The sequence below is a fragment of the Oncorhynchus tshawytscha genome, unplaced genomic scaffold, assembly GCF_018296145.1.
Source record: "Oncorhynchus tshawytscha isolate Ot180627B unplaced genomic scaffold, Otsh_v2.0 Un_contig_9184_pilon_pilon, whole genome shotgun sequence".
Taxonomy (NCBI): domain Eukaryota; kingdom Metazoa; phylum Chordata; class Actinopteri; order Salmoniformes; family Salmonidae; genus Oncorhynchus; species Oncorhynchus tshawytscha.
Window position 1 is genome coordinate 20001 of NW_024609034.1, and position 16153 is coordinate 36153.

The window sequence follows — 16153 nt, forward strand, 5'->3', positions numbered from 1 at the left end:
CTGTGTTATCTGGTTCTATGTACAGTACTGTGTTATCTGGTTCTATGTACAGTACTGTGTTATCTGGTTCTATGTACAGTACTGTGTTATCTGGTTCTATGTACAGTACTGTGTTATCTGGTTCTATGTACAGTACTGTGTTATCTGGTTCTATGTACAGTGCTGTGTTATCTGGTTCTATGTACAGTACTGTGTTATCTGGTTCTATGTACAGTACTGTGTTATCTGGTTCTATGTACAGTACTGTGTTATCTGGTTCTATGTACAGTACTGTGTATTCTGTCCATCTCAGAGTCTGTGGGGGTATGGAGTAGGTAGGGAAGTGGGTAGGGAGGGGGGGTCTACTGTCTCTATCTAACCCCCTCCCTGTCCCTATGGAGCCTCTAACCCCCTCCCTGTCCCTATGGAGCCTCTAACCCCCTCCCTGTCCCTATGGAGCCTCTAACCCCCCTCCCTGTCCCTATGGAGCCTCTAACCCCCTCCCTGTCCCTATGGAGCCTCTAACCCCCTCCCTGTCCCTATGGAGCCTCTAACCCCCCCTCCCTGCCTCTAACCCCCTCTGTCCCTATGGAGCCTCTAACCCCCTCCCTCCCTAAGCCTCCCCTCCCTGTCTCTATGGAGCCTCTAACCTCTAACCCCCTCCCTGTCCCTAGTTGATGACCAAGCACCCTGGGAAGCGCCTGGGCTGTGGTCCGGAGGGGGAGCGAGACATCAGAGACCACGGGTTCTTCCGCTATATGGACTGGGACAAAGTGGAGAACAAGGAAGTACAACCGCCATTCAAACCCAAAGCTGTGAGTCTCTCTCCCCCTCCCTGTCTCTCTCTATGGATCCTCTAACCCCCCCCTGTCTCTCTCTATGGAGCCTCTAACCCCCCCCTGTCTCTCTCTATGGAGCCTCTAACCCCCCCCTGTCTCTCTCTATGGAGCCTCTAACCCCCTGTCTCTCTCTATGGAGCCTCTAACCCCCCCCTGTCTCTCTCTATGGAGCCTCTAACCCCCCTGTCTCTCTCTATGGAGCCTCTAACCCCCCTGTCTCTCTCTATGGAGCCTCTAACCCCCCCCTGTCTCTCTCTATGGAGCCTCTAACCCCCCCCCCCCCCTGTCTCTCTCTATGGAGCCTCTAACCCCCCCCCCCCCCTGGTCTCTCTCTATGGAGCCTCTATGGAGCCTCTAACCCCCCCTGTCTCTCTCTATGGAGCCTCTAACCCCCCTGTCTCTCTCTATGGAGCCTCTAACCCCCCCCCCTGTCTCTCTCTATGGAGCCTCTAACCCCCCTGTCTCTCTCTATGGATCCTCTAACCCCCCTGTCTCTCTCTATGGAGCCTCTAACCCCCCTGTCTCTCTCTATGGAGCCTCTAACCCCCCTGTCTCTCTCTATGGAGCCTCTAACCCCCCCCTGTCTCTCTCTATGGAGCCTCTAACCCCCCCCTGTCTCTCTCTATGGAGCCTCTAACCCCCCTGTCTCTCTCTATGGAGCCTCTAACCCCCCTGTCTCTCTCTATGGAGCCTCTAACCCCCCCCTGTCTCTCTCTATGGAGCCTCTAATCCCCCCTGTCTCTCTCTATGGAGCCTCTAACCCCCCTGTCTCTCTCTATGGAGCCTCTAACCCCCCTGTCTCTCTCTATGGAGCCTCTAACCCCCCTGTCTCTCTCTATGGAGCCTCTAACCCCCCTGTCTCTCTCTATGGAGCCTCTAACCCCCCCCCTGTCTCTCTCTATGGAGCCTCTAACCCCCCTGTCTCTCTCTATGGAGCCTCTAACCCCCTCCCTGTCTCTCTCTATGGAGCCTCTAACCCCCCTGTCTCTCTCTATGGAGCCTCTAACCCCCCCCCCCCTCCCTGTCTCTCTCTATGGAGCCTCTAACCCCCCCCTGTCTCTCTCTATGGAACCTCTAACCCCCTGTTGGTGATGGTGATGCTGATGATGGTGGTGGTGGTGATGCTGATGATGGTGGTGATGCTGATGATGGTGGTGGTGGTGATGCTGATGATGGTGGTGATGGTGATGCTGATGATGGTGGTGGTGCTGATGATGGTGGTGGTGGTGGTGGTGGTGATGATGGTGGTGGTGGTGATGCTGATGGTGATGCTGATGATGGTGGTGGTGGTGATGGTGATGCTGATGATGATGATGGTGGTGGTGATGATGGTGATGATGATATTGATGGTGATGCTGATGATGGTGGTGAGGATGATGGTGATGGTGATGGTGATGATGGTAGTGGTGATGGTGATGATGGTAGTGGTGATGGTGATGATGGTGATGGTGATGATGGTGATGATGGTGATGATGGTGATGGTGATGGATGGTGGTGGTGATGGTGGTGGTGATGGTGGTGAGGGTGATGGTGCTGATGGTGATGGTGGTGATGGTGATGATGATATTGATGGTGATGATGGTACTGGTGATGTTGATGATGATGGTGATGGTGATGATGGAAGTGGTGATGGTGATGATGATGGTGATGATGGTGATGGTGAAGATGGTGGTGGTGATGGTGATGGTGATGATGGTGATGGTGATGATGGTGATGGTGATGGTGATGATGGTGGTGGTGATGATGGTGATGGTGGTGATGGTGATGGTGGTGGTGATGATGGTGGTGATGGTGGATGGTGGTGGTGATGATGGTGCTGGTGGTGATGGTGGTGAGGATGGTGATGATGATGATGTTGGTGATGATGATGGTGCTGGTGGTGATGGTGGTGAGGATGGTGGTGATGGTGATGCTGATGATGATGATGGTGGTGGTGATGATGGTGATGATGATATTGATGGTGATGCTGATGATGGTGGTGAGGATGATGGTGATGGTGATGATGGTATGGTGATGGTGATGATGGTAGTGGTGATGGTGATGATGATGATGGTGATGATGATGGTGGTGGTGATGATGATGGTGATGGTGGTGGTGATGGTGGTGATGGTGGTGGTGATGGTGATGCTGATGATGGTTATGGTGGTGATGGTGATGATGATATTGATGGTGATGATGGTACTGGTGATGGTGATGATGGTAGTGGTGATGATGATGATGATGATGGTGATGGTGATGATGGTAGTGGTGATAATGATGGTGGTGGTGGTGAGGGTGATGGTGATGATGATGGTGATGGTGGTGATGATGATGGTGATGATGATGGTAGTGGTGATGGCGGTAGTGGTGATGATGATGGTGATGATGGTGGTGATGGTGGTGGTGGTGATGGTGGTGATGATGATGGTGGTGGTGATGGTGGTGATGATGATGATGGTGATGATGGTGGTGATGGTGGTGGTGAGGATGGTGATGATGATGATGTTGGTGATGATGATGGTGGTGAGGATGGTGATGATGATGTTGGTGAGGATGATGGTGGTGATGATGGTGATGATGATGATGGCGGTGGTGATGATGGTGATGGTGGTGGTTGTTATGCACGCCTCTATGAAGAGGGAACGCAACACCCTGCTACAACTAGACTCTCCGTGAAGCGAAAAAGGTATGGACTGTAGGTGCAAGTAAGAATGACAACAGGCAGAATGTGGTACCGTTTACAAGGACTTTATTCCTTTACACGGTAATATGGGAAAAAGGGGCTGGACGGAACCAAAGCAAGGAAAGTAAATCTCAAAGCCCCCCCCTCTCCTATCTTACCTGCCTACCCACTACTTACCTTATTTAGCACCACCTGGTGCCCTAACCAAAATACAAGGGGTGGTCCGCCCAGGTCTTACCTAGTGTGCCTAGACAGCGATTATGCTACGGGTATATTTATGCCCAGGGCCTCTTGCCTAAGCACTCCCTAGGTGCCTTCCCCTTTTCCCCTGGGAACAAATGAAACAGAATATTAAACAATTTTAAACAAACTAAGAAACAAAAGGATGTCAAATAAGCTCTATCTGAGCAACATACCACATTCCGGCAAAATCAACCTCTATCACAATCAATCTCAGCAATCCCTACCTCCAGCAAAATCTCTACCTCCAAAAAGAAGAGATCTCCCCCCTGAACAGAACACTGGCTTTTATATAGTGTCAGAAGGAATGGGTAATTGGAGACAGCTGCGTCTTGACGAGGGGGCGGGGTCAGCTCTCCAATTAGCCCTGGAGTCGACCAATCAGCTGCTTGAGGGATTTCAGGAAGCCATTTCCTGAAATAAACACATGTAAATACACAAACTACAACACATAATCTGGGGAACGTAACACGCCCACCACAAAAATTGCAAACCTAGTTTTGCAATAATAAATGCCAACGTATCCCCAGTTAGTAAACCCGTGATAGAGCGTCAGCAACCACATTCGCCGAGCCCTTCACATAAGCTATCTGTACATTATATCTTTGCACAATCAGAGCCCACCGCATAAGGCGGCGGTTCTGGTTGTACATTTGTTAATAGGAACTGGTTACCTGACCTGGTTTTCGGCAATGGACCTACACAATCAATTATCACTCTTTCAAACGGTTCCCCTACCACAGGAATCGGGCAGAGTGGCGCTCATGGAACTGTTTGATTCACTTTCCCAGTGAGTTGACATATGTGACATGTTTTACAAAATTGGACCACGTCAGACTTCAAACCTGGCCAGAAGAAATGACGAAGGACCCGGTTATAGGTCTTTGTGATCCCCAAGTGTCCAGACCACGCCTGGTCATGGGCGAGTGACAGCACCTGCTGTCGGAACGGTGTAGGAACAACCACTTGACACACTTCACTCCAGTCATTAATGGTGTCATGAGATGCCCATTTACGCATCAAAACTCCTGCTTCCATAAAGTAGGCAGTCTGTCTAGTTTTAGCTTCCTCAATGGAAATTACCGAAGCAAAACACTTGCGAAGACTGGTGTCTTCTTTTGACATTCAATCACCTTCTAAGGGGTGACAGACAAAAGAATGTCATGTAATTGGGGCGCGATTCGTTTTCCCCTGCCTTAGTTTTTACGGGGGTAAAAACTGTCGGCAATGCAGAAGGAATACTCAGTGCATTGTCTTCTACCTCAACATGCTCAAAAATAGAACTAGCCAAATCCACCACATCTCCTAGCTTGCGAGATTGTGCCCTCGTTAACACACAAGCAGGAAAAACATGTGGAAATGCTTGAACCAATTTCTCATCTGTAGTTCTGATTTCTGGGTTGTCTACTACCTCTAACACAGGAGTGACATTACCACCAGCAATATCATTCCCTAGTAGCAATTTTACTCCTGATACTGGCAGTGTAGACACTACACCAACACGGAAACGTCCTGATACCAAGTCTGACACTAAGTGGACCCAGTGTAATGGTACAGGTACGGTTTTTGCCTCCACAATACGTTTCAGGAGACCAGGGTAAAGCATCAGTAATGATTACTGACTGCGCCGCCCCGGTGTCACGTAGGATTTGGATAGGCTTTAGATCAGTTGGTTCTCCTGTTAAGGAAACATAACCGGCAGAGATAAACGGAGCATAGACAGGATCCGGTTTCTCAAATGCTGAGTCAATATCTCGATCCAATGGACGATCCAAAGACTTGACTAAACCCAAACTTTTCATTTTTGGGGACGGTGACTGGGACCGTTTCGGTTTATTTTTCAAAACTGGGCAGTCCGCAATCACGTGACCCTTTTGGTGACAGTAAAAACATTCACGGACTTCATGAAAAGGCTTAGGGTTGTCAGAGGAAAAGCGACCTGAACGAGGAACTGATGACGTAATCGTCCGGCCTTCAAAACGTGGTGCACCAAAGACAGTCTTGTGTGTCAAAGCGTACTCATCTGCCAACACTGCTGCTTGGGCCAATGTCACCACTTTCTGTTCATTTAAATGAACTATAAGTCTATCTGGGAGGTTGCTTTTAAAGTCCTCCAACAGCATCAACTCCCGAATATCAGCAAAGGTGTTAGCTTTGCTGGCTGAACACCAACGACTAAACAGAGACTCTTTGTCCCTAGCAAATTCAACAAATGTACGGTGAGACGTTTTTTGTGGTTCCTGAAGCACTGCCTATAAGCTTCAGGCACCAACTCATAAGCCCGCAACACGGTAGTTTTAACTGTATCGTAATGTAAACTGTCTTCCAGGGAGAGAGCAGCTACTACTTCCTGGGCTTTCCCAGACAATTTACATTGTAACAGAAGCGGCCAAACCTCGAGTGGCCAATGCAGCGCAGCGGCCACACGCTCAAACGCAGAGAAATAATAATCAACTTCCGACTCTCGGAATGGAGGGACTAAAGCTATGTTTTTACTCACATCGAAGTGGGCTTGATGATGAGCAGCTTGTGGAGTCGCACTGGAGCCAGCATCTAGCTCCAGTTGTCGGATCCTCACCTCCTTGTCAGCTTCTATTTTCCTAATTTCAAGTTCAAAATTCATCTGTCTCTCTTTATCTTTTTGCTCCATTTCTAACCGAGCCAGCCTCACCTTCAGCCTAGCAGTCCCATCTGAACGACCCGAAGCAGAAGATAAAGGATCGAATCTGGGCAATGTAAAGGGGTACGAGGAACCCCTTCCTCCGCCCTGTCCTCTGACTTGGCATCAGAAAGTCTACCCGTCTCCTCTCCTTGCAGTGAGAGAATCCGTTCTCTCACTAAACCCTCCCTGACTAGCACCAAAAGCTCAGCCTTTAGGGCTTTCTCAGGGAATACAAATCCATAATGGTCAGCTATAGCTATAAGGTCTACTTTACGAAACCTCACCAAACAATCAATAGAGGGCGCGTCAAAAAACTTGGAGATGGCTGATGCAGCCATCTTATACAATGCAGTCTCCTGAACACACTAACTAAACAAGTCATCCAAACTCACAACCTACCAAATCAAATCAAATCAAATTTTATTTGCGGTTAGCAGATGTTAATGAGTGTAGCGAAATTAGTTCCGACAATGCAGTAATAACGTAATCCAACAAAAAAAAAAAAAACTACTGTCTTATACACAGTGTAAGGGGATAAAGAATATGTTAAGGATATATGAATGAGTGATGGTACAGAGCAGCATAGGCAAGATACAGTAGATGATATGTACAGTATATACAGTTCCAGTGGCATAGTTAAAGTGGCTACATAAGGATTGTTGTCAACGTATGCATTGAGATGAACAATTAGTAACATTATATGAGGTAGCATTGTTTAAAGTGGCTAGTGATATATTTACATAATTTCCCATCAATTCCCATGATTAAAGTGGCTGGAGTAGAGTCAGTGTCATTGACAGTGTGTTGGCAGTAGCCACTCAATGTTAGTGGTGGCTGTTTAACAGTCTGATGGCCTTGAGATAGAAGCTGTTTTTCAGTCTCTCGGTCCCAGCTTTGATGCACCTGTACTGACCTCGCCTTCTGGATGACAGCGGGGTGAACAGGCAGTGGCTCGGGTGGTTGATGTCCTTGATGATCTTTATGGCCTTCCCAGCATCGGGTGGTGTAGGTGTCCTGGAGGGCAGGTAGTTTCAGTTCCTACCTTACGGTTGTTGTTGTTGCATCTGTAGTTTGTGAGTGCTTTTGGTGTGACCAGCGCTGTGCGTATGCTGTCAGTGGACCACAGTTTGTTGTTGTTGAACTTAAAACTTGCTACCCTCTTACTGTTCCATCGATGTGGATGGGGGTGTTCTCTCTGCTGTTTCCTGAAGTCCACAATCATCTCCTTAGTTTTGTTGACGTTGAGTGTGAGGTTATTTTCCTGACACCACACTCCAGGGCCCTCACCTCCTCCCAGGCCGTCTCGTCGTTGTTGGTTGCCTACCACTGTTGTTGTCCGCAAACTTATGATTGAGTTGACCAGCATGCAGTCGTGGGTGAACAGGGAGTACAGGATCACCACCCTTGTGGGGCCCCAGTGTTGTTGATGTTGTTTTCACCACCTGGGGGCGGCCCGTCAGGAAGTCCAGTACCCAGTTGCCAGCGGGTCGAGACCCAGGGTCTCCAGCTTGTGACGAGCTTGGAGGGTACTATGGTGTTTAGCTGTAGTCGATGAACAGCATTCTCACATAGGTATTCCTCTTGTCCAGATGGGTTAGGGCAGTGTGCAGTGTGGTTGTTCGTCTGTGGACCTATTTGGGCGGTAAGCAAATTGGAGTGGGTCAAGGGTGTCAGGTAGGGTGGAGGTGATATGGTCCTTGACTAGTCTCTCAAAGCACTTCATGATGACGGATGTGAGTGCTACGGGCGGTAGTCAGCTCAGTTACCTTGCTTTCTTGGGAACAGGTTGTTGTTTACTGGTATAGGGTGTTGACCAGCCAGCTGGTCTGCATGCTCTGAGGCGCGGCTGGGGATCAGTGGGCCTCCACACGTTTAAATGTCTTGTTGTTGATTCCGTTGTTTGGCACTGTATTGTCCTCAAAGCGGGCAAAAAAGTTATTTAGTCTGCCTGAGCAAGACAGCGTGACTGGGCTGGGTTTCTTCCTGTAGTCCGTGATTGACTGTAGACCCTGCCACATACTCTTGTGTCTGAGCCGTTGAATTGAGATTCTACTTTGTCTCTGTACTGGCGCTTAGCTTGTTTGATAGCCTTGCGGAGGGAATAGCTGCACTGTTTGTATTCAGTCATGTTACCAGACACCTTTGATTGTTGTTCGTTCAGTTTACGGTTTCTGGTTAGGGAATGTTTTGTGACCAGCGTGTTCTATCGTTCAGCACCAATGTTGTTGTTGTTACGAAACATCTCCCAGTCCACGTGATGGAAGCAGTCTTGGTGTGACCAGCGTCGGACCAGCGTTATCAGACCCAGCGTGGGAGCTTTGTTTTAGTTTCTGTCTTAGGCAGGGATCAACAAAATGGAGTCGTGGTCAGCTTTTGACCAGGGCCTTATATGCGTCGCGGAAGTTAGAGTAACAATGATCCAGGGTCTTTCCACCTGGTTGCGCAATCAATATGCTGATAAAATTTAGGGAGTCTTGTTTTCAGATTGCCTTTTAAAACCAGCTACAATGAATGCAGCCTCCGGATAAACCAGTTTGCAGAGAGTTAAATCAGTTCAGAGCCATCGATGTGTCCTTGGGGGGGATATTGTTGATTATTGTTCTTGGTTACTACATTTGATTGTGACTAAATCAGAACAGAAGGATTTGAGTTCCTGTATGTTTCCTTCATCACACCATGTCACGTTGCCATTGTCTTCTTACCAGAGAGATGTTTGTTTCTGTCGGCGCATGCGTGGAGAAACCCGCTGGCTGCATCGGATTGCGTCTCTCCAGTGAGCCATGTTTCCGTGAAGCAGAGAACGTTACAGTCTCTGATGTCCCTCTGGAATGCTACCCTTGCTCGGATTTCATCAACCTTGTTGTCAAGAGACTGGACATTGGCAAGAAGAATGCTGGGGAGTGGTGATGTGCCCGTCCAGTCTGACCAGAAGACCGTGTTTCCCTCTTTTTCAGTTTTTTTTTTTTTTTTGGTCGCCATCCACTGGTTACACTGGTTGTTGTTGTCGCGAAAAACATATTCTTGGTCGTACTGACCAGAGTTGACGCTGATCTTATATTCAGTAGTTCCGGCTGTATGTAAAGAAACCTAAGATGACCTGGGGTTGTAAGAAATGTAAAAAAACAAAAAACTGCATAGTTTCCTAGGAACGCGAGCGAGGCGGCCATCTCTGTGAAGACAATCCATCAGCGGATGAGTGTGCATCAGTTCCACCTTGTTGTTGTTGTTGTTTACTGGTGTGACCAGCGTGTGTATCAGTTCCACCTTGTTGTTGTTGTTGTTTACTGGTGTGACCAGCATGTGTATCAGTTCCACCTTGATGTTGTTGTTGTTGTTTACTGGTGTGACCAGCGTGTGTATCAGTACCATGTTGTTGTTGTTGTTTACTGGTGTGACCAGCGTGTGTATCAGTTCCACCTTGTTGTTGTTTACTGGTGTGACCAGCGTGTGTATCAGTACCATGTTGTTGTTGTTGTTTACTGGTGTGACCAGCGTGTGCATCAGTTCCACCTTGTTGTTGTTGTTGTGGTTACTGGTGTGACCAGCGTGTGCATCAGTCCACCTTGTTGTTGTTGTTGTTGTTTACTGGTGTGACCAGCGTGTGTATCAGTTCCACCTTGTTGTTGTTTACTGGTGTGACCAGCATGTGTATCAGTTCCACCTTGTTGTTGTTTACTGGTGTGACCAGCGTGTGTATCAGTACCACCTTGTTGTTGTTGTTGTTTACTGGTGTGACCAGCGTGTGTATCAGTTCCACCTTGTTGTTGTTTACTGGTGTGACCAGCGTGTGTATCAGTACCACCTTGTTGTTGTTGTTGTTTACTGGTGTGACCAGCGTGTGTATCAGTTCCACCTTGTTGTTGTTGTTGTTTATTGGTGTGACCAGTGTGTGTATCAGTTCCACCTTGTTGTTGTTGTTGTTGTTTACTGGTGTGACCAGCGTGTGTATCAGTTCCACCTTGTTGTTGTTGTTGTTGTTTACTGGTGTGACCAGCGTGTGTATCAGTACCACCTTGTTGTTGTTGTTGTTGTTTACTGGTGTGACCAGCGTGTGTATCAGTTCCACCTTGTTGTTGTTGTTGTTTACTGGTGTGACCAGCGTGTGTATCAGTTCCACCTTGTTGTTGTTGTTGTTTACTGGTGTGACCAGCGTGTGTATCAGTTCCACCTTGTTGTTGTTGTTGTTTACTGGTGTGACCAGCGTGTGTATCAGTTCCACCTTGTTGTTGTTGTTGTTGTTTACTGGTGTGACCAGCGTGTGTATCAGTTCCACCTTGTTGTTGTTGTTGTTTACTAGTGTGACCAGCGTGTGTATCAGTTCCACCTTGTTGTTGTTGTTGTTTACTGGTTTGACCAGCGTGTGTATCAGTTCCACCTTGTTCTTGTTGTTGTTTACTGGTGTGACCAGCATGTGTATCAGTTCCACCTTGATGTTGTTGTTGTTGTTTACTGGTGTGACCAGCTTGTGCATCAGCTCCACCTTGTTGTTGTTGTTGTTTACTGGTGTGACCAGCGTGTGTATCAGTTCCACCTTGTTGTTGTTGTTGTTTACTGGTGTGACCAGCTTGTTTATAAGTACCACGTTGTTGTTGTTGTTTACTGGTGTGACCAGCTTGTTTATAAGTACCACGTTGTTGTTGTTTACTGGTGTGACCAGCGTGTGTATCAGCTCCACCTTGTTGTTGTTGTTGTTTACTGGTGTGACCAGCGTGTGTATCAGCTCCACCTTGTTGTTGTTGTTTACTGGTGTGACCAGCGTGTGTATCAGTACCACCTTGTTGTTGTTGTTGTTTACTGGTGTGACCAGCGTGTGTATCAGTACCACCTTGTTGTTGTTGTTGTTTACTGGTGTGACCAGCGTGTGTATCAGTACCACCTTGTTGTTGTTGTTGTTTACTGGTGTGACCAGCGTGTGTATCAGTACCACCTTGTTGTTGTTGTTGTTTACTGGTGTGACCACCAGTACCACCTTGTTGTTGTTGTTGTTTACTCAGTGACCACCTTGTCAGTTCCACCTTGTTGTTGTTTACTGGTGTGACCAGCGTGTGTATCAGTTCCACCTTGTTGTTGTTGTTGTTTACTGGTGTGACCAGCGTGTGTATCAGTACCACCTTGTTGTTGTTGTTGTTGTTTACTGGTGTGACCAGCGTGTGTATCAGTACCACCTTGTTGTTGTTGTTGTTGTTGTTTACTGGTGTGACCAGCATGTGCATCAGTTCCACCTTGTTGTTGTTGTTGTTGTTGTTGTTTACTGGTGTGACCAGCATGTGCATCAGTTCCACCTTGTTGTTGTTGTTGTTTACTGGTGTGACCAGCGTGTGTATCAGTTCCACCTTGTTGTTGTTGTTGTTTACTGGTGTGACCAGCGTGTGTATCAGTTCCACCTTGTTGTTGTTGTTGTTTTACTGACCAGTGTGACCAGCGTGTGTTTATCAGTTCCACCTTGTTGTTGTTGTTGTTTACTGGTGTGACCAGCGTGTGTATCAGTTCCACCTTGTTGTTGTTGTTGTTTACTGACCAGTGTGACCAGTTGTTGTTTACTGGTGTGACCAGCTTGTGTATCAGTTCCACCTTGTTGTTGTTGTTGTTGTTGTTTACCTGTTGTTTACTGGTGACCAGCTTGTGTATCAGTTCCACCTTGTTGTTGTTGTTGTTTACTGGTGTGACCAGCGTGTGTATCAGTTCCACCTTGTTGTTGTTGTTGTTTACTGGTGTGACCAGCTTGTTTATCAGTACCACGTTGTTGTTGTTGTTTACTGGTGTGACCAGCTTGTTTATAAGTACCACGTTGTTGTTGTTGTTTACTGGTGTGACCAGCGTGTGTATCAGCTCCACCTTGTTGTTGTTGTTGTTTACTGGTGTGACCAGCTTGTTTATAAGTACCACGTTGTTGTTGTTGTTTACTGGTGTGACCAGTGTGTTTATCAGTATCACCTTGTTGTTGTTTACTGGTGTGACCAGCGTGTGTATCAGTACCACCTTGTTGTTGTTGTTGTTTACTGGGGTGACCAGCGTGTGTATCAGTTCCACCTTGTTGTTGTTGTTGTTTACTGGTGTGACCAGCATGTGCATCAGTTCCACCTTGTTGTTGTTGTTTACTGGTGTGACCAGCGTGTGTATCAGTTCCACCTTGTTGTTGTTGTTGTTGTTTACTGGTGTGACCAGCGTGTGCATCAGTTCCACCTTGTTGTTGTTGTTGTTTACTGGTGTGACCAGCGTGTGTATCAGTTCCACCTTGTTGTTGTTGTTGTTTACTGGTGTGACCAGCATGTGTATCAGTTCCACCTTGTTGTTGTTGTTGTTTACTGGTGTGACCAGCATGTGTATCAGTTCCACCTTGTTGTTGTTGTTTACTGGTGTGACCAGCGTGTGTATCAGTTCCACCTTGTTGTTGTTGTTGTTTACTGGTGTGACCAGCGTGTGTATCAGTTCCACCTTGTTGTTGTTGTTGTTTACTGGTGTGACCAGTGTGTGTATCAGTACCATGTTGTTGTTGTTGTTTACTGGTGTGACCAGTGTGTGTATCAGTACCATGTTGTTGTTGTTGTTTACTGGTGTGACCAGCGTGTGTATCAGTTCCACCTTGTTGTTGTTGTTGTTTACTGGTGTGACCAGCATTTGCATCAGTTCCACCTTGTTGTTGTTTACTGGTGTGACCAGCGTGTGTATCAGTTCCACGTTGTTGTTGTTGTTGTTGTTTACTGGTGTGACCAGCGTGTGTATCAGCCTTACCTTGTTTTTCCATCAAAAGGTTGGAAGGCAGGATCTGTCAGAACAGAGCCCTAATGAGTCCAGACCTCTCTCTTTCTCTCTCTCTCTCTCTCTCCATCTTTATCTCCTTCTCCCTTTCCTTCTCCCTCTCCCTCTGTTGTAGCTGTCAGAGACGTCAGACCTCCTGTTGTTTAGTTGTGCTACCTGCTGAGAGAGAGAAATAGACCGACAAAGAGAGGGAGAAGAGAGAGAGTTCACCTTTATTTTTTAAACTTAGGAGTCCTATTGAGACCAAGGTATCTTTTACTAAAAGAAGCATCTTACAATTACTCAACAAATTACACCCAGGAACTACAGCAGGAACATAATGACACCCAGGAAATACAGCAGGAACATAATGACACCCAGGAAATACAGCAGGAACATAATGACACCCAGGAAATACAGCAGGAACATAATGACACCCAGGAAATACAGCAGGAACAAAATGACACCCAGGAAATACAGCAGGAACATAATGACACCCAGGAAATACAGCAGGAACATAATGACACCCAGGAAATACAGCAGGAACATAATGACACCCAGGAAATACAGCAGGAACAAAATGACACCCAGGAAATACAGCAGGAACATAATGACACCCAGGAAATACAGCAGGAACATAATGACACCCAGGAAATACAGCAGGAACATAATGACACCCAGGAAATACAGCAGGAACATAATGACACCCAGGAAATACAGCAGGAACAAAATGACACCCAGGAAATACAGCAGGAACAAAATGACAAAGAAAATAGAAAATAAATATATCTGCGAGCATATTTTCTTTAACAAGCTACTGTCTGCCTGCTTTATATAACAAGCTACGACCACGTGACTCACTGTCTGTGGAAGCGATCCATTATGGTGAATGGGACGGTGTACCTAATAAACTGTCCAATGGACCAGTAACTGAATGCCTTGATGTACGTGACTCACTGTCTGTGGAAGAGATCCATTATGGTGAATGGGACGGTGTACCTAATAAACTGTCCGGTAAATGCGTGGATACAGTGCGGGCCCATATTTGAACCCTGAGCGACTACCGTAATCAGTCTATATATACAAAGTCTAGAGTGAATCTGACGTTTGGTTCTCGAAGGAGAGGATGATTGCAAATCATTTTGATTCTAAATAAGGAGTTGTTTACAAATGTAGTTTCCTTATTTTCTTTTCGAGATAATCAACTCTTTCAGAGATAATCAACTCTACGTTTCACATCGATAGACCGCTGTGGAGTGGATTTACATTGGTTCTAATGGAAACGGTGAAATCTTTGTAACCGAGTTCACGGTCTACGTTGGTCCAGATAAATATTCTTTAAAAGCATTAGCGTTACAATAGTCAAATAAAAATGGATTGTTTCATTATTTATTTGTGTTTAAGGTATCAAACTGTACATGGCGAGCCCTAATATTATTCGTAATATATTTCACGTTGATAGGCCGTTGTGGAGTGGATTTTCGTGAAGGATTTAAATGACCTTGTAAAAATCGGATTTCCTGATTCGTCAATGACTCAGCCATCTCTTAACCAATCAAACTTTGTTTCACAGCCTCTCTGTCAACCCCATAATGACAATAGGTTAGGTAACTTAGGTAACTTCCTCCCCCTCTTTGTCTATATCTTTCTGTCTCTCTATCTTCCTTTCTCTCTCCCTCCTCTCCCCCTCTCTATCTTCCTTTCTCTCTCCCTCCTCTCCCCCTCTCTATCTTCCTTTCTCTCTCCCTCCTCTCCCCCACTATCTTTCTATCTTCCCAACTCTCTCTTCCTCCCCCTCTATCTCTCTAAATCTCTCTCTTCCTCCCTCTATCTCTCTATCTTCCTGTCTCTCTCTCTCTCCCTCCCCCTCTATCTCTTTATCTCCCTCTAATCCCTCGATCTCTTTAATGCTGAAATGGTTCCCCCCTGTACAGCCTTTCCTCACTGCAGCATCGTGGGTAATCATGCATCGTGGGTAATCATGCAGCGTGTTTATGCCCCTGCTGTCGCCATAGGAACTGTGATGCTGATGGTAGTGGACAGGACGGTCTGTGAGGACAGAGAAAAGCTCTCGCCTCAATTCACACACACACACACACACACACACACACACACACACACACACACACACACACACACACACAGACACACAGACACACAGACACACACACACACACATACACACACATACACACAGACACACACACACACACAGACACACACACACACACAGACACACACACACACACACACACACACACACACACACACACACACAACACAACACACTCAAAGCACTCTGTCTGTAACACACACGTATCGTGGCCTGGTCAGGGTTCACCACTGAGTAAGGCCCGTTACCCACGAGGCCGAGCGGCAGCGCAGCAGGGTCAATGGTTGTGTGCCTGCCTGCCTGCCTTTTTGTTTGTGTGTGTGTGTGTGTGTGTGTGTGGCCGTGCGTGTGTCTCTGTGTGTGTGTGTGTGTGTGTGTGTGTGTGTGTGTGTGTGTGTGTGTGTGTGTGTGTGTGTGTGTGTGTGTGTGTGTGTGTGTGTGTGTGTGGCCGTGCGTGTGTCTCTGTGTATGTGTGTCTGTGTGTCTGTGTCTGTGTGTGTGTGTGTGTGTTGTTTTAACTAAAGGCTTAAGTCCGTTCCATACATAGTATTTCTACGGTCCAGCGGCGTCAGAATCAGGTTAACCACAACTAGATGATGATGATGTCATGTGGAAACACACACACACACACACACACACACACACACACACAGCCGGAGGCCGCACTGCTGTTAAAGGGTTTTTCTGAGCAGAGGTTTTTTATCCAGCTGTCCTATATCCTGCTGGGTCTTCGTGTGTGTGTGTGTGTGTGTGTGTGTGTGTGTGTGTGTGTGTGTGTGTGTGTGCGTGTGTGTGTGTGTGTGGATTCTACAGCAGCTTCCTGTTCCTCTGTTGTCTCTGATAACAAGTTCTTCCCCCTCACAGTGTAAAACACACACACACTTTTGAGTGTTGGTATGTATCATTACTGCCTTCTGTGG

At 46.9% G+C, this 16153-nt stretch overlaps 1 protein-coding gene across 1 annotated transcript in view; it reads left to right on the forward strand.

The window, feature by feature from the left end:
• Window positions 1–16153, forward strand: part of LOC121844131 (protein kinase C beta type-like) — a gene marked incomplete at its 5' end in the record, with an annotated part of 38877 nt that overhangs the window by 19403 nt on the left and 3321 nt on the right. Inside the window, 1 exon segment of the mRNA XM_042314044.1 lies at window positions 654–794. Coding sequence (XP_042169978.1) covers window positions 654–794 — 141 coding nt within the window.